The sequence below is a fragment of the Scyliorhinus torazame genome, chromosome 16 (genome assembly GCF_047496885.1).
Source record: "Scyliorhinus torazame isolate Kashiwa2021f chromosome 16, sScyTor2.1, whole genome shotgun sequence".
Taxonomy (NCBI): domain Eukaryota; kingdom Metazoa; phylum Chordata; class Chondrichthyes; order Carcharhiniformes; family Scyliorhinidae; genus Scyliorhinus; species Scyliorhinus torazame.
In genome coordinates this window covers 7,926,514-7,945,179 of record NC_092722.1, presented here as the reverse complement: position 1 = coordinate 7,945,179, position 18,666 = coordinate 7,926,514, and the positions used below count along the sequence as shown (strand labels likewise).

The 18,666-nt window shown below is 44.8% G+C and overlaps 1 protein-coding gene across 1 annotated transcript in view; it reads right to left on the bottom strand.

The window, feature by feature from the left end:
- LOC140392332 (uncharacterized) overlaps positions 1–18,666 on the bottom strand; it is a 59,950-nt gene that overhangs the window by 9,776 nt on the left and 31,508 nt on the right. The window contains exons 5-6 of the mRNA XM_072477643.1: positions 12,830–12,923; positions 3,922–4,025 (exon numbers count right to left, since the gene is read on the bottom strand). Coding sequence (XP_072333744.1) covers positions 3,922–4,018 — 97 coding nt within the window. The 5' untranslated portion in view covers positions 4,019–4,025; positions 12,830–12,923. The remainder of the gene's footprint in view (positions 1–3,921; positions 4,026–12,829; positions 12,924–18,666) is intronic.

The following is an 18,666-nucleotide window of genomic DNA, read 5'->3' as shown; positions in this document are numbered from 1 at the left end:
AATAATGGTACCACATTGGCGATCCTCCAGTCCGCCAGCACTTCTCCTGTGGCCAGAGAAGAATTAACAGTTATTGCCAGCTCCCCTGCTATTTCTTCCCTTGTCTCACTAAACAACCTGATACATTTCATCTGGCCCTGGAGATGTGCCCACTTTTAAGCTTGCCAGACCATTCAGAACCTCCTCTCTGTCTGTGTTAATCTCTTTAATTTTATCACAGTCCTAATCTCTTATTTCTATACCCACACTTTCCCTCTCACGAATGAACACCGACACAAAGTATTCATTTAGAACCCTACTTACATCCTCCGGTTCCACACAAATTACCACTCTGGTCCTTAATGGGCTCTACTCTTGCCCTTGTTATCTGTTTATCCTTAATGTTTAGCACAGGGCTAAATCGCTGGCTTTGAAAGCAGACCAAGGCAGGTCAGCAGCACGGTTCGATTCCCGTACCAGCCTCCCCAAACAGGCGCTGGAATGTGGCGACTAGGGGCTTTTCACAGTAACTTCATTGAAGCCTACTTGTGACAATAAGCAATTTTCATTTCATTTCATGTGTGCAAATGTGTCACTGGAGTGTGAAAATATTCTTAAACCGTTGAATAATTATGTGACATTTTTCAAACTTGCACTGGCTGAGTTGAAGTCTTTTGGCCCCGTCGCGCCTGCTCCACCATTCAATCAGATTGTGGTTGATTCGTTTGTGTTTCAAGTTCCACAGTCCCATCTACCCTCGATAACCTTTGATTCCCTTGCTCTTGCCTAACAAAAATCTATCTACCTCGGCCCTAAAAATATTCAATGAACTCCCCCCCCCCCCGCTTCCACCGCCTTTTGGGCGAAGTATTAAACTGAGACCCTGACTGCCTCGTAAATGGATGTAACAGATCTTGTGGTGTGATTTGGAAGATCAGGGAGTTATCCCGGAGTCCCTGCTGTCATTTACCCCTCAACCAACATCAATGAAAAAACACATTGTCCGACCATATGTTTGTGGGAGCTTGCTGTGCGCAATTGGCTGCTGTGATTCCTCCGTCACAGCGCAACAAAATTGGCTGTGAAGCGCTTTGGGATAACCTGAGGACATAAAAGGCACTATATAAATGCAACTTCTGTCTCTCTTTTTAATCTCGGATTTTAACCCAACCTTTTGCGCCCTTTCGGGTTTTAATGCTTCAACTTTAACGAAAACATTGAAAAGTCAACATCGTGTTTCCCCAGATATAGAACATAACAACATAAGAACTAGGAACAGGAGTAGGCCATCTGGCCCCTCGAGCCTGCTCCGCCATTTAATGAGATCATGGCTGATCTTTGTGGACTCAGCTCCACTCTACAGCCCATACACCATATCCCCGAATCCCTTTATTCTTTAGAAAGGTATCTATCTTTTTCTTAAAAACGTTTAAAGAAGGAGCCTCAACTGCTTCACTGGGCAAGGAATTCCAGAGATTCACAACCCTTTGGGTGAAGAAGTTCCTCCTAAACTCGGTCTTATATCTACTTCCCCTTATTTTGAGGCTATGCCCCCTAGTTCTGCTTTCTCCGACCAGTGGAAACAACCTGCCCGCATCTATCCTATCTATTCCCTTCATAATTTTATATGTTTCAATAAGATCCCCCCGCATCCTTCTAAACTCCAATGAGTACAATCCCAGTCTACTCAACCTCGCATCATAATCAAATCCCCTCAACTCTGGGATCTACCTAGTGAATCTCCTCTGCACTCCCTCCAGTGCCAATATGTCCTTTCTCAGGTAAGGAGACCAAAACTGAACACAATACTCCAGATGTGGCCTCACCAACACCCTATACAATTGCAGCATAACCTCCCTAGTCTTGAACTCCATCCCTCTAGCAATGAAAACAAAACTCGATTAGCCTTCTTAATCACCTGTTGCACCTGCACACCAACTTTTTGTGACTCGTGCACCAGCACACCCAGGTCCCTCTGCACAGCAGCATGTTTTAACATCTTACCGTTTAAATAATAATCCATTCTGCTCTTATTCCTCCCAAAATGGATAGCCTCACACTTGGCAACATTGAATTCCATCTGCCAGACCCTAGCCCATTCACCTAACCTATCCTTCTGCAGACTTCCGGTATCCTCTGCACTTTTTGCTTTACCACTCATCTTAGTGTCGTCTGCAAACTTTGACACATTGCACTTGGTCCCCCAACTCCAAATCATCTATGTAAATTGTGAACAATTGCGGGCCCAACACTGATCCTTGAGGGACCCCACTAGTTACAGGTTGCCAACCAGAGAAACACCCATTTATCCCCACTCTCTGCTTTCTGTTAGTTAACCAATCCTCTACCCATGCTACCACTTTACCCTCAATGCCATGCATCTTTAGTTTATGCAGCAACCTTTTGTGTGGCACCTTGTCAAAAGCTTTCTGGAAATCCAGATGTACCACAAACTGTGAGGATCTCGGAATCAGTTGGTTTAATTTTCTGTTAAAGTAATGGATTGAACAATTTGGAAAGGTACATTTTGGTACATCTCAGAGTGAAGCCAGGCGGATGTTGGCAGCTCCTCCTTGTGAATCACACAGCGCATGTTCAGAAACCAACTGCATTTGTGTCAAATTTCCTAAAACTGGGCTTAACCCTGGGTGCAGAGAGTGAGAGAATTGCATTTATACGGCATCTTACACCACCTCAGGACATCCTAGAGCTGTTTACAGACAATTGAACAGTTTTGCAATGTAGCCGCTTTCGGACAAGGCGAGCTTTCTCGGGCTGGAGAAAATGAAGTTCGCCTTGGGGGGATCGCTGTCAGGGTTTGGCCGGAGGTGGCAGCCATTCGTTGACTTGTTCGCGGAGAATTAATCGTCAGCAGGGGAGGGGGGATTAGGGTAGCGTAGAGTAGGGGGTTGCTTAGGCAGGTTCTTGCGAGAGGGGAGCCGATGCTTGCATTATGTCTTATTTGCTTTTTGTACACTACGATATAATGTTGCTGTTTTATATGCCAAAAATACCTCAATAAAATTGTTTATTAAAAAAAAGTTTTGCAATGTCGCCATTGTTGCAATGTCAGAGTCTCAGCAGCAAGCGTGTGCACAAGGTTTAGGGCAGCACGGTAGCATTGTGGATAACACAATTGCTTCACAGCTCCAGGGTCCCAGGTTCGATTCCGGCTTGGGTCACTGTCCGTGCGGAGTCTGCACATCCTCCCCGTGTGTGCGTGGGTTTCCTCCGGGTGCTCCGGTTTCCTCCCACAGTCAAAAGATGTGCAGGTTAGGTGGATTGGCCATGATAAATTGCCCTTAGTGTCCAAAATTGCCCTTAGTGTTGGGTGGGGTTACTGGGTTATGGGGATAGGGTGGAGGTGTGGGCTTGGGTAGGGAGCTCTTTCCAAGAGCCGGTGCAGACTCGATGGGCCGAATGGCCTCCTTCTGCACTGTAAATTCTATGATATAAATTCTATGATTCCGCAACTGCATTGTGATAATAATCAGATAATCTATTCACGTGATATTGGTTAAGAGAAAGATATGAGCTGGGATAGTGGGTGAACTCCCTCTGTTCTTCTTCAAAATGCCATGGGATATTTTACACCCACCAGACAGTGCCTTGGTTTGTTGTCTCATCTGGGTTAATCCGAGACTGGAGCACGGCACAGCACACGGTGCGATGTGAAAGTCAGATGGCAAATGACCTGAGGCACTGAGAGATAATGCAGAGACCTGTGTGGAAGTCAGTGAGGAGGTAGCTTCTAGTTACTGTGTACACAGGCGTATAGTTATGTGTTACCATTAAACACTGTTCATCCTTACCAACCTCTGAAACTCTTTGCGAGACCTACTGAACGCACCCTGACAACAAATACAAAATGAAATCCTAACTTAGGCGGACTAGAAATTCAAGCATTGTTTTGCCATTGTAAATATTGCATTTAACACCTACTTTTTTTTTGCAGTTGTTCCGCCGGCAGTATAAGTGAATCGGCACAATAGTTGTCCACTGTGCTGTTACCTTCTGTGTGAAGAGCCATCCCCAACATCGAGCAACTGGAAAATATATTGATCAGTCAGTTCTTTTCTTCCCAGTTACTATAGTGAGTCTATTATCAATCAAATTAATTTGTGATCAACTCATCTATAGATACCATCTATATTAATTAAATAGATATAGGTAATGGAGACCTAGGAATAATTCCTGGTGGAAACCATGCCCCAAGTCCTGCCATGTCTGTATGTTTTGAACAATGTTGTGAGAGGAATTGAAGCTATGTGCATCAACCTTGTGTGCATGTGTGGAGCTCTCTGCTTTGCATTCTGCCCGTGAGAGCAGTTTTCACTATTAGAGTGACCCAGTTGACCAGGCCAAGGCTCCGAGGACAGGGGTTCAAATCTCACCACGGCAGCTGATGGAATTTAAATTCAACCAACAACTCCGGAATTGAAAGCTAGTCTCACTGTGACCATGAAATTCTCATCAATTGTCATTAAAACTTAGCTGGCCCTTTAGGGAAGGAAATCTGCTGTCCTTACCTGGTCTGGTCTACATGCGATGCCAGACCTACAGCACAATACTGTTGACTATTAACTGCCTGGCAAGCCCACTCAATTCAAGTGAGCTTAGGGATGGGCAACACAAATTCTGGCCCTGCCAGCATCGCCCATAGAATCATAGAATTCCTACAGTGCAGAAGACCATTCGGCCCATTGAGTCTGCACTGACCCTCTGAAAGAGCACCCTACCTATGCTCACTCCCCTATACGCGTAACCCCACCCAACCTGCACATCTTTTTGGACATTAAGGGGCAATTTAGCACGGCCAATCTATCTAACCTGCACATCTTTGGATTGTGGGAGGAAACCGGAGCGCCCGGAGGAAACCCACGCAGACCCGGGGAGAACGTGCAGACTCTGCACAGTCACCCAAGGTTGGGATTGAACTTGGATCCATGGCACTGTGACGCCACTATGCCACCACACCGCCCATATCCCCTGAAAGAATAAAATAGAAGGCCCAAGAAAATTGGGAGTGCCCATTTCAGGGTGCTGGGCCAGAGAGGAGGTGTGATGGAAGCACAAGATAAAGGCCCTTTGTGCAGAATGGTGAGGTTTGACCCATCTCCGATATTGGGCCTTGGATCTCATTGTACAAGATCAAATGGGCACTATTGCCCCGCCAACAAAAAAAATGGAGATGGCGGGGAAGAAATCAAACTACTCTTAGCTGACAGTCCCCTTCAGCTTAGTGGTTCCAGGCTGGATGAGATGGTGCATGTCAAAAATGGTCCACAAGTCGGGGTCAGGGCTCAGAGGCCTGAAATCCCAGGATTGAATATAGGGCATCTGGAGTTGCAGGAGCCGGGAAGGGAAATTGGAGGTTCTGGGTCCTGAAGCCAGCAGTGGATGCAACCAGGTTTAATTTGGCGTTGGAGCACTACCCCTCCCTCCTGACTCCGCAGCAGAAGGTTCCTTATCCTTTTCGCACTGCAGCGATCTCTGGGGACCGGTTTCTCTGAATGCAGCTTCCCAAGAAAATAAAAGGCCGCGTAGGGACATCAAGCAAGGGTTAAACTCAGTATTTGCCCGATGCAAAGGCCTGTTGGAGCCTTGTCGACTAAAGACCTCTCTTGATTGTCCTCATTCAATATGGTAGTAGCTCCACCCTGCATGCTTCCTGTCCACCATTCTGGGATTTGAGGTGCCCAGGTAGTCCAGCCAGTCATTCTCATTAATTGGCAATAAAATGATATCGGCTCTTGTGACTTAATTTGAACTGGCAGCAGGGCGGTGGGCTGTACACACTGAGAGCGTCTCCGCCTGCCCCCAGTCCACACTTGGTTTGCTCAATGCAACTGGACTGCCAGGGGAATTTGGTACAACCTGTGAGGGGCGAGTGAGTCAGCTTGTTGCTCCTGATGACTGTGGTTGGATGCAGACTGGGCTGGGTTCAGAACCCTCTCCCACTGCTGAAAGGACCATGGCATCCACTGCCCAAGATCGCCAGTGAATAAATGGCCATTTGAGCAAAAGTAGGCTGAAGATTGTACCCAGCTGACTGCAGCACCTGCAATAAGATGGTGCAGGCGATACCATAAGACATAGGAGCTGAATTAGGCCATTCGGCCCATCGAATCTGCTCCGCCATTCAATCATGACTGATACTTTTCTCATCCCCATTCTCCTGCCTTCTCCCCATAACCCCTGATCTCCTTATTAATCAAGAACCTATCTATCTCTGTCTTAAAGACACTCAGTGACTTGGCCTCCACAGCCTTCTGCGGCAAAGAGTTCCACAGATTCACCACCCTCTGGCTGAAGAAATTCCTCCTCATCTCTGTTTTAAAGGATCGTCCCTTTAGTCTGAGATTGTGTCCTCTGGTTCTAGTTTTCCTACAAGTGGAAACATCCTCTCCACGTCCACTCTATCCAGGCCTCGCAGAATCCTATATGTTTGAATAAGGTCCCCTCTCATCCTTCTAAACTCCAACGAGTACAGACCCAGAGTCCTCAACCGTTCCTCATACGACAAGCTCTTTATTCCAGGGATCATTCTTGTGAACCTCCTCTGGAATGTCCTCAGAATGAATTTTTCCTGGACGGTTCTTGAGTCGGAAGCTTGAAATCTGTTGCAAAAAAGCCCCCAAATGCTGGAAAGGTCAGACAGTGCTTTTGGAATGAATACAGTTGACATTTCAGATTTAGACAGACTTTCTCGTCAAAACATTATGCATATGAAAATGAAATGAAATGAATTCGCTTATTGTCACAAGTAGGCTTCAAATGAAGTTACTGTGAAAAGCCCCAAGTCGCCACATTCCGGCGCCTGGTACGGGAATCGAACCGTGTTGCTGGCCTGCCTTAGTCTGCTTTCAAAGCCAACGATTTAGCCCTGTGCTAAACAGCCCCTATTGTCTCAACTTCACTCCTCAGCAACTGGGCCATTACCCCTATGAATTCAAGTTCTTCCAGGTTATTCTTCTGTATATTTCCACCTGAGATTATGTCACATTGCACTGTAAACCACAGGTTGCAGTCTGGTTGCAAATGGAAAGCGTCAGCCTTATCTCCCTTCTCTTGATCTCTGTACATTCTCTGCTGCCCATCAGCTGCAAAGATATCAGCAATGAGCTGATGCGGGAGATAGGGTCTGGTAACGGATGTGGCCCAGTTCTCAAACAGGCCCTCACTTTGTGCATAGCCTGCTTCCGATGTATCAATGTTTGGTGACGTAAATCTTTCCAACAAAGTCTGACATATTCTACCATTTCAACTTGTTCCGCCACTTGTCCCAGAGGCTTCCCAGCTGCCTTTCATTGCACAGCGAAAGGTGCAGGCAGGGCTGATTCTGTAGAATGCTGGTCCCTGTAAGCACCCTTGTGCGGACACACTGGAAATCGAAGTTTGTGAGTTCAATGGCGATTTTATGCAAGCATTTCAGATCATTTGTGGCAGCAACCAAGGCCTCAGGCCTTTAAACCGGCCCAGTTGACATGTTAAATTACGTTCTGCCTTGCTCGCCGATGATGGCACCAGTCAGTGGTTGTGTTGCTAAAAGCTCCTGTACAATCCACGTTCAGACAACTCAGTCCAGTATTGCAACATTGCCAGCGAATGAAAGGCACAGTTTGAATGGGGAACGAGTGCCTGTCTGTCCCTGGTGTCAATTGTACCACAGTCCTGGCTGAGCTTTCAATGTTCTTCAACATTTGGGTGACCTCGATTAACACGGCTCCATTCACTCCAACTCGCCATTTCAGAGAGTCATACAGAGCAGACTGATGTCAGCTGGTCCTCCATGCCTTTGCCAGCTCTTTGTGAAAAGCTATACAGGTGGTTAGCACTGCTGCCTCACGGCGTCAAGGACCCCGGTTCAATCCCAGCCCCGGGTCACTGTCCGTGTGGAGTTTGTACATTCTCCCCGCGTCTGCGTGGGTCTCACCCCCACAACCCAAAGATGCGCAGGGTAGGTGGATTGGCCACGCTGAATTGCCCCATAATTGGGAAAATGTTCAAAAAAGAAAAAGGCTATCCAATTAGTTCAACTCCCCCTGCTGTTCTCCCACCACCCTGAACGTTACTCTTTTTTTAAGTACAGGGCCAATTCTTGTGAACCTCCTCTGGAATGTCCTCAGAATGAATTTTTCCTGGACGGTTCTTGAGTCAGAAAAATCTGCAGAAGCTTGAAATCTGTTGCAAAAAAGCCCCCAAATGCTGGAAAGGTCAGACAGTGCTTTTGGAATGAATACAGTTGACATTTCAGATTTAGACAGACTTTCTCGTCAAAACATTGTGCATATGAAAATGAAATGAAATGAATTCACTTATTGTCACAAGTAGGCTTCAAATGAAGTTACTGTGAAAAGCCCCTAGTCGCCACATTCCGGCGCCTGTTCGGGGAGGCTGGTGCGGGAATTGTATCCATAATAATACCAAAACTGATGCTGAGGGGAAAATTCCCTCCCTTTGTCAAATGAAAGTTGTATTCAGTCTCACACTTTTTGATAATTACTGAAAAAAGAGACATGCGGTCGAAGCTTTGCATCTTGCACTCATCAGGACAGAGTAGCAAGAAAATCAAATCTCAAAGCTAACAACAATTTATACTGCAGAAGAGAGTGTTGATTCAAATGTATGTAAACTGTAACAAAAAAAGAAGATCAGCAGGGTGGTGATGTGGTTAGCACTGCTGTCACATTGCGCTGAGGACCCGGGTTCGACCTCGAACCCAGGTCACTGTCCGTGTGAAGTTTGCACATTCTCCTCGTATCTGCATGGGTCTAGCCTTAATTGGGCAAAAAGAAGAATTGGGTACTCTAAATTTATTTTTAAAAACTGTAACAACAAAGCATAAACTGTTGTTCCTTTTGAGATTTGGTATTCTTGTGAATCTGTTCTGATAAGTGCAAGACAAAATGCTTCGACAGTATGTGTCCCTTTTATCAGAAATACTGAATTTCTGTACCGCAAAGAGACTATCTTTCTGATAAATCTTCTTCCATACAGCAGACTGAGAGCAACGGAAGTGACTCTGCAACTTCATTAATGTTACGTCGTTCAGGAACAGAAAACAAATCTCACGGTGTTGGTACAAATTAAAAAGTTTCTGCTGAATTTATTTTCAAACTATTGTGCTCTTGCTGTAATTGATGCTTTTCCCCTCATCACTCTTGGTTTCCACTTGCCATTCCTTGGGTCAGGCAGCCTCTGGGTCTCTCCAAGTGAAAATACGCACAATTGTCTGTCCACCGACCCCTGACTTTCCTTCATTTCCCCAATCAGTGAGAGCCAGCTGCTGCTCCAACAGACCAACAACATTGGGAAGGAATGAGGCAAAATCGGGACATAACGTCCGAGTGCAGCTGTTGGAGAGGATTAATGTGGAGAGACAACATACAATAACGGGGACAATGCTAAAGGGGGGTGAAGGAGCAGAGGGATCTGGGGATACTGTAGCGATCAATTATTCTGTGTTTGATTATGTGGGCCTGTTTGCTATTGATCTTCATTGCATTTGATTGGTTAAGCCTGGATGAGAACGCAGGGAAAAGGAAGTAAACTTTTGCAAGGACTGGAAACAAGAGCTGAAGCATGGAGCAGACATTTCAAAGCAGTGTGAATAAAACTTGATATACAGATAGAAACTTGTATCACCTCTGCATAGATATCTGACATATAAAATATACACGGTCATGTACATAAATCATTGAAGATGGCAAGACCAATTGGGAGGGAGGTGAATAAAGCATATTGAATCCTAGGGCTTATTAATCAGGGCATAGAGTACAAAAGCGAGGAAGTTATGATACATCTGTATAAAAACACTAGTTTGTTCTCAACTGGGGTATTGTGTCCAGTTCTGGGCACCATACTTTAGGGAGGGTGCGAAGGCATTGGCGAAGGAGCAGAAACAATTCAAGAGAACTTTTGGGGATGAGGAACTTCAGTTACGAGGATAGATTGGAGAAGCTTGGACGGTTCTCCTTGAAGAGAAGGTTGAGAGAAGATTTAATTGAAATGTTTAGAATAATGAGGGGTCTGGACAAAGTTGGTCAAGAGAAACTGTTCCCATTGGTGGAAGGTTCGAGAAGCAGCGGACACATATTTAAGGTGATTGGCAAAAATAAAACAATGGTGACATTAGGTAAACATTTTTTTTCCCACAGTGAGTGGTCGCGATCTGGAACACAGTGTCTGAGAATGTGCTGGAGACACTTTGATTCTGATATTCAAAGGGAAATTGGTTCATTCTCTGAAACAAAAAGATTTTCAGGGTCACGGGAAAAGGTGGGTGTGTGGCATTAGGTGAATTACTCTTGCAAAGAGCCAGCATAGACATGATGGGGTGAGGAGTCTCTGTCTGTGCTGTAAACCGTCTATGATTCTGTGATCTGATGGGAATTTACAGGCCTTCATGGACAGATGGAACAAGTGTGATCCAAATTAGGAGGAACTCAGAAGAAAAGCTCAGAGATGCACAGACTAAAGAAAATAAAGAAAATTGGAATTAGACAAATGTTTGAATAAGAAAATATTGCAGGGATATGTGGAAGAGCGGAGCACTGGGACTATCTAGACTGCTCTTCAAAAGAGGGATTGCAGAGTCAATGGGCTGAATGGCCTTCTGTGTTGTACTGGGCGGCACAGTAGCACAGTGGGTAGCACTGTTGCTTCACAGCACCAGGGTCCCAAGTTCAATTCCCGGCTTGGGTCACTGTCTGTGTGGAGTCTGCCCGTTCTCCCCGTGTCTGCGTGGGTTTCCTCCCGGTGCTCCGGTTTCCTCCCACAAGACCCGAAAGACGTGCTGTTAGGTGAATTGGACATTCTGAATTCTCCCTCCGTGTACCCGAACAGGCGCTGGAATGTGGCGACGAGAGGATTTACACAGTTGAAGGTGGCAAGACTAATTGGGATTGCAGTGTGAATGTAAGCCTACCTGTGACAATAAAGATTATCATTATTATTACTATTCTATAATCACGTGTTCCACTGGCTTCTGTCTGGTTTTACAGAGGAGACAAAATCTGTACATCGTTCCTAGAATAGAAAATATTCGAACTCTAGGTTAGATCAGGTGATGACCATGTGAAGACTATGTGGGGAGGGCAGAGTGGTTAGCACTGCTGCCTCACAGCACCAGGGGCCTGGGCTCAATTCCGGCCATGGGTCTCTGTGCGGAGTCTGCACGTTCTCCCTGTGTCTGCGTGGGTTTCCTCCGGGTGCTCCGGTTTCCTCCCACAATCCAAAGACGTGCAGGTCAGGTGGATTAGTCATGATCAATTGCCCCTTAGTGTCCTGGGATGTGCAAGTTAGGTGGGGCTACGGGGAGAGGGCGGGGGAGTGGGCCTAGGTAGGGTCCTCATTTGGAGGATCGATGCAGCCTCGATGGGCCGAATGACCTCCTTCTGTGCTGTAGGGATTCTATTATTCTATGAAGAATGTTGGGGTCAAAAGCAGTTTCCAAAGCTACGTATTAAGCGTGTATTATTAAGCGTGTATTATTAAGGCTGTGTATCAACATGGCAATTGAACCTCTGGCCATGGCATTGAGAGACTCCAGGAAATGGAGAGGGGTGACTAGAGGGGGAGAAGAACACCGAGTCTCGTTATACGCGGATGACCTATTGTTATACGTGTCGGACCCAGCGGGGGGGATGATAGAGGTTATGCGAATTTTGAGGGGGTTCGGGGAATTCTCGGGGTATAGGCTAAACATGGGGAAGAGTGAATTATTTGTGATACATCCAGGGGACCAGAGTAGAGAGATAGAAGGCTTGCCGCTAAGGAAAGTGGAAAGAAACTTCCGATACCTGGGGATTCAGATCGCTAGGAGCTGGGGAACCTTGCACAGACTTAATCTGACACGGCTGGTAGAACAAATGGAGGAGGACTTCAAGAGGTGGGACACGCAGCCTCTATCGCTGGCGGGCAGGGTGCAAGCAATTAAGATGATGGTCCTCCCGAGGTTCTTATTTGTATTTCAATGTCTCCCTATTTTAATCACCAGGACCTTTCTTAATAAAATAGACAGGAGCATCACGAGCTTCGTGTGGGCAGGGAAAGTCCCGAGAGTAAGGAGGGGGTTCCTTCAGCGCAGTAGGGACAGAGGAGGATTGGCACTACCGAACTTGGGCGATTACTATTGGGCCGCCAATGTGGCAATGATACGTAGATGGATGATGGAGGGTGAGGGAGCGGCGTGGAAAAGACTGGAAAGAAAGTCCTGTAAAGGGACGAGTTTAGAGGCGCTGGTGACGGCGCCGCTACCGTTCTCACCTAAAAAGTTTACCACGAACCCGGTGGTGGCGGCAACACTGAACATGACATATGTGCGTGGTTTGCCGGGCTCCCGCCACACCTCCCACATTTGTCCTCCACTCCAAAGAACCTGCTCAATCTTGCTCCCGTTATGTGTGCTCTATGTAGCACCTTAAATTGAATCAGGCTAAGCCTGGATCATGAGGAAGAGGAATTTACCCTGCTTAGGGCATCAGCCCACATACCCTCCTCTATCTCCTCCCCCAGTTCTTCTTCCCACTTTCCTTTTAGTTTGCCCACTGATTCCTCCCCCTCTTCCCTCTTGCCATTCCTTTGTCTACGTCATTTATGAGGCTCAGGGGCCAATTTATATTGATCTTTGGACTTCTGAATTTGGGCACAGCCCAAGCATTGCCCAGGCTAGGCCCAATCTAATGTCAATCCCAATCGTTTCCAAGAGTTAATCAGGTACACTAAGCATCAACATGGATCATGGTCAGTCGTGTTTTATTGAGATTTTGTTGAGAATGCTCCACACTGGATCATTCTCCATCAACTGTAGTTGCCACAGAACTCGGAATTGAAGAGAATGACTTACTTGGTGTAAGGCTGACATTTCAGTGTTTGCGTAGAATTCAGGAAGGTTCCCAGAGGGCAAGGCTGACATGCTTGTTTGTAGTAATCGCTTTTGTCTGAAAAGGACAGCATTGAATGATAAACTAAAGCTTTTATCACTGTAGCGCACAATGACTTACACAAGTCGAGAAGTGATGAAGTCTATCGAGGCTTTATTAAGCAAGACTTGTTCCCCAGCAGCTCAGTTACTGATGCAGCTGCTGGGAGAACTCGAGCTCTTATACTCCTCCTTCAGGGCGGAGCCAGAAGTCGGCAGATCCAACCAGGACCTGGGACCTGTCAGCCAATAGCCTCTCGGCTTCACAGGTACCATATTACCCCTAATACACACCACCACAATCACTTTGAACAAGAGTAACATGTCTGCACCCTTCCCCATTTCTTCCTCCCTCACCTTCCATTCCCCACCACTGCCTTTCCCCGTTTCCGGCCTAGCTCAACTTTCGCTTCTGCTTAGCGATAATGCCCAGTAAACACTCCTTCTGCTCCACCACGAGAAAAGCATCTTAATCCCCCACCGTAAGAAACAAGACCCAGAGGGTATCCTTCCCTATAGGGAAGCTTTGTGTCAATGTTAACGTGTGGTGAATCAAACTGGCTTCCCATCCACTCAGAGCTGAGTCGTGCTTTGAGGGGACATTAGCAACAGTCTCTCTGTGCTGACATAAAGGTGTGTGCTTGATCGCCTTTGATCCATTGAACTTATAGGTGCAGCATTCCAAGCCAATCTGCTGTGTTGCAATGTGTTTTAGTAACATGTTTCCAAAGAACTTGACTTCCACGCACACACAACTGATTGATTTTAGACTGGGGCACAAAGATTGATTTTATATTGGAACACAGATGATTTACAGCAGTGTACATTCAGTGCTTTTACTCTTCTGTACACTGATTGATTTTATATCCGTGTACACTGATTGCTTTTACACTGGGGTACACTGATTGCTTTTACACTGGAGTACACTGATTGATTTGACTCTGGGGAACATTGATTGATTTTAAACCGTGTACATTGATTGGTTTTATATTGCAGTACACTGATTGGTTTAATATCCATGTACACTGATTGGTTTGACTCTGGGTACACTGATTGACTCTGGGGTACACTGATTGATTTCACTCTGGGGTACTCTGATTGATTTTATATCCATGTACGCTGATTGATTTTACATTGGGGTACACTGATTGATTTTACATTGGGGTACACTGATTGATTTTATATTGGTGTACACTGATTGATTTGACTCTGGTGTACACTGATGGTTTTTACATTGGGGTATATTGATTGATTTGACTCTGATGTACACTAATGATTTATATTGGGTACACTGATTGATTTTATATTGGTGTACACTGATTGATTTGACTTTGGTGCACACTGATTTGACTCTGGGGTACACTGATTGATTTGACTCTGGGGTACACTGATTGATTTGACTTTGGTGAACACTGATTGATTTTATATTGGGGTACACTGATTGATTTTTATAATGGGTACACTGATTGATTTGACTCTGGTGTACACTGATTGATTTGACTCTGGTGCACACTGATTTGACTCCGGTTTACACTGATTGATTTGACTCTGGTGCACACTGATTTGACACTGGGGTACACTGATTGATTTGACTCTGGTGCACACTGATTTGACTCTGGTGTACACTGATTGATTTGACTCTGGTGCACACTGATTTGACTATGGTGTACACTGATTGATTTGACTCTGGTGCACACTGATTTGACACTGGGGTACACTGATTGATTTGACTCTGGGGTACACTGATTGATTTGACTCTGGTGTACACTGATTAATTTTATATTGGGGAACACTGATTGATTTTTATATTGGGGTACACTATTGATTTTATATTGGGGTACACTAATTGATTTTATATTAGGGTACACTGATTGATTTTATATAGGGGTACACTGATTGGTTTGACTTTGGTGCATACTGATTGATTTGACTCTGGGGTACACTGATTGATTTGACTCTGGGGTACACTGATTGATTTGACTTTGGTGCACACTGATTGATTTTATATTGGGGTACACTGATTGATTTTTATATTGGGGTACACTGATTGATTTGACTCTGGTGTACACTGATTGATTTGACTCTGGTGCACACTAATTTGACTCTGGGGTACACTGATTGATTTGACTCTGGTGCACACTGATTTGACTCTGGGGTACACTGATTGATTTGACTCTGGGGTACACTGATTAATTTTATATTGGGGAACACTGATTGATTTTTATATTGGGGTACACTAATTGATTTTATATTGGGGTACCCTAATTGATTTTATATTAGGGTACACTGATTGATTTTATATAGGGGTACACTTATTGGTTTGACTTTGGTGCATACTGATTGATTTGACTCTGGGGTACACTGATTGATTTGACTTTGGTGCACACTGATTTGACTCTGGGGTACACAGATTGATTTGACTCAGGTGTGCACTGATTTGACTCTGGTGTACTCTGATTGATTTGACTTTGGTGCACACTGATTTGTCTCTGGGGTACACAGATTGATTTGACTCAGGTGTGCACTGATTTGACTCTGGGGTACACAGATTGATTTGACTCAGGTGTGCACTGATTTGACTCTCAGGGACACAGATTTATTTGAATCAGGTGTGCACTGATTTGACTCTGATTGATTTGACTTTGGTGCACACTGATTTGACTCTGGGGTACACAGATTGATTTGACTCAGGTGTGCACTGATTTGACTCTGGTGTACTCTGATTGATTTCACTTTGGTGCACACTGATTTGACTCTGGAGTACACAGATTGATTTGACTCAGGTGTGCACTGATTTGACTCTGGTGTACTCTGATTGATTTGACTTTGGTGCACACTGATTTGACTCTGGGGTACACAGATTGATTTGACTCAGGTGTGCACTGATTTGACTCTGGGGTACACAGATTGATTTGACTCAGGTGTGCACTGATTTGACTCTCAGGGACACAGATTTATTTGAATCAGGTGTGCACTGATTTGACTCTCAGGGACACAGATTTATTTGAATCAGGTGTGCACTGGTTTGATTCTGATTGATTTGACTTTGGTGCACACTGATTTGACTCTGGTGTACTCTGATTGATTTGACTTTGGTGCACACTGATTTGACTCTGGGGTACACAGATTGATTTGACTCAGGTATGCACTGATTTGGCTCGGGTACACAGATTGATTTGACTCAGGTGTGCACTGATTTGACTCTCAGGGACACAGATTTATTTGAATCAGGTGTGCACTGGTTTGATTCTGATTGATTTGACTTTGGTGCACACTGATTTGACTCTGGGGTACACAGATTGATTTGACTCAGGTGTGCACTGATTTGACTCTGGTGTACACAGATTGATTTGACTTTGGTGCACACTGATTTGACTCTGGTGTACTCTGATTGATTTGACTTTGGTGCACACTGATTTGACTCTGGGGTACACAGATTGATTTGACTCAGGTGTGCACTGATTTGACTCGGGTACACAGATTGATTTGACTCAGGTGTGCACTGATTTGACTCTCAGGGACACAGATTTATTTGAATCAGGTGTGCACTGATTTGACTCTGATTGATTTGACTTTGGTGCACACTGATTTGACTCTGGGGTACACAGATTGATTTGACTCAGGTGTGCACTGATTTGACTCTGGTGTACACAGATTGATTTGACTTTGGTGCACACTGATTTGACTCTGGGGTACACAGATTGATTTGACTCAGGTGTGCACTGATTTGACTCTGGGGTACACAGATTGATTTGACTCAGGTGTGCACTGATTTGACTCTGGGGTTACACAGATTGATTTGACTCAGGTGTGCACTGATTTGACTCTGATTGATTTGACTTTGGTGCACACTGATTTGACTCTGGGGTGCACAGATTGATTTGACTCAGGTGTGCACTGATTTGACTCTGGTGTACACAGATTGATTTGACTTTGGTTCACACTGATTTGACTTTGGTGCACACTGATTTGACTCTGGGGTACACAGATTGATTTGACTCATGTGTGCACTGATTTGACTCTGGTGTATATTGATTTGACTCTGGTGTACACTGATTGATTTGACTTTGGTGCACACTGATTTGACTCTGGGGTACACAGATTGATTTGACTCAGGTGTGCACTGATTTGACTCTCAGGGACACAGATTTATTTGAATCAGGTGTGCACTGATTTGACTTTGATTGATTTGACTTTGGTGCACACTGATTTGACTCTGGGGTACACAGATTGATTTGACTCAGGTGTGCACTGATTTGACTCTGGTGTACACAGATTGATTTGACTTTGGTGCACACTGATTTGACTCTGGTGTACTCTGATTGATTTGACTTTGGTGCACACTGATTTGACTCTGGGGTACACAGATTGATTTGACTCAGGTGTGCACTGATTTGACTCGGGTACACAGATTGATTTGACTCAGGTGTGCACTGATTTGACTCTCAGGGACACAGATTTATTTGAATCAGGTGTGCACTGATTTGATTCTGATTGATTTGCCTTTGGTGCACACTGATTTGTCTCTGGGGTACACAGATTGATTTGACTCAGGTGTGCACTGATTTGACTCTGGTGTACACAGATTGATTTGACTTTGGTGCACACTGATTTGACTTTGGTGCACACTGATTTGACTCTGGGGTACACAGATTGATTTGACTCACGTGTGCACTGATTTGACTCTGGTGTATATTGATTTGACTCTGGTGTACACTGATTGATTTGACTCAGGTGTGCACTGATTTGACTCTGGGGTACACAGATTGATTTGACTCTGGTGTACACTGATTGATTTGACTCAGGTGTGCACTGATTTGACTCTGGTGCACACTGATTGATTTGACTCAGGTGTGCACTGATTTGACTCTGGTGTACACTGATTGATTTGACTCTGGTGCACACTGATTTGACACTGGGGTACACTGATTGATTTGACTCTGGGGTACACTGATTGATTTGACTCTGGTGTACACTGGTTAATTTTATATTGGGTAACACTGATTGATTTTTATATTGGGGTACACTATTGATTTTATATTGGGGTACACTAATTGATTTTATATTAGGGTACACTGATTGATTTTATATAGGGGTACACTGATTGGTTTGACTTTGGTGCATACTGATTGATTTGACTCTGGGGTACACTGATTGATTTGACTCTGGGGTACACTGATTGATTTGAGTTTGGTGCACACTGATTGATTTTATATTGGGGTACACTGATTGATTTTTATATTGGGGTACACTGATTGATTTGACTCTGGTGTACACTGATTGATTTGACTCTGGTGCACACTAATTTGGCTCTGGGGTACACTGATTGATTTGACTCTGGTGCACACTGATTTGACTCTGGGGTACACTGATTGATTTGACTCTGGGGTACACTGATTAATTTTATATTGGGGAACACTGATTGATTTTTATATTGGGGTACACTAATTGATTTTATATTGGGGTACACTAATTGATTTTATATTAGGGTACACTGATTGATTTTATATAGGGGTACACTTATTGGTTTGACTTTGGTGCATACTGATTGATTTGACTCTGGGGTACACTAATTGATTTGACTTTGGTGCACACTGATTTGACTCTGGGGTACACAGATTGATTTGACTCAGGTGTGCACTGATTTGACTCTGGTGTACTCTGATTGATTTGACTTTGGTGCACACTGATTTGACTCTGGGGTACACAGATTGATTTGACTCAGGTGTGCACTGATTTGACTCTGGGGTACACAGATTGAT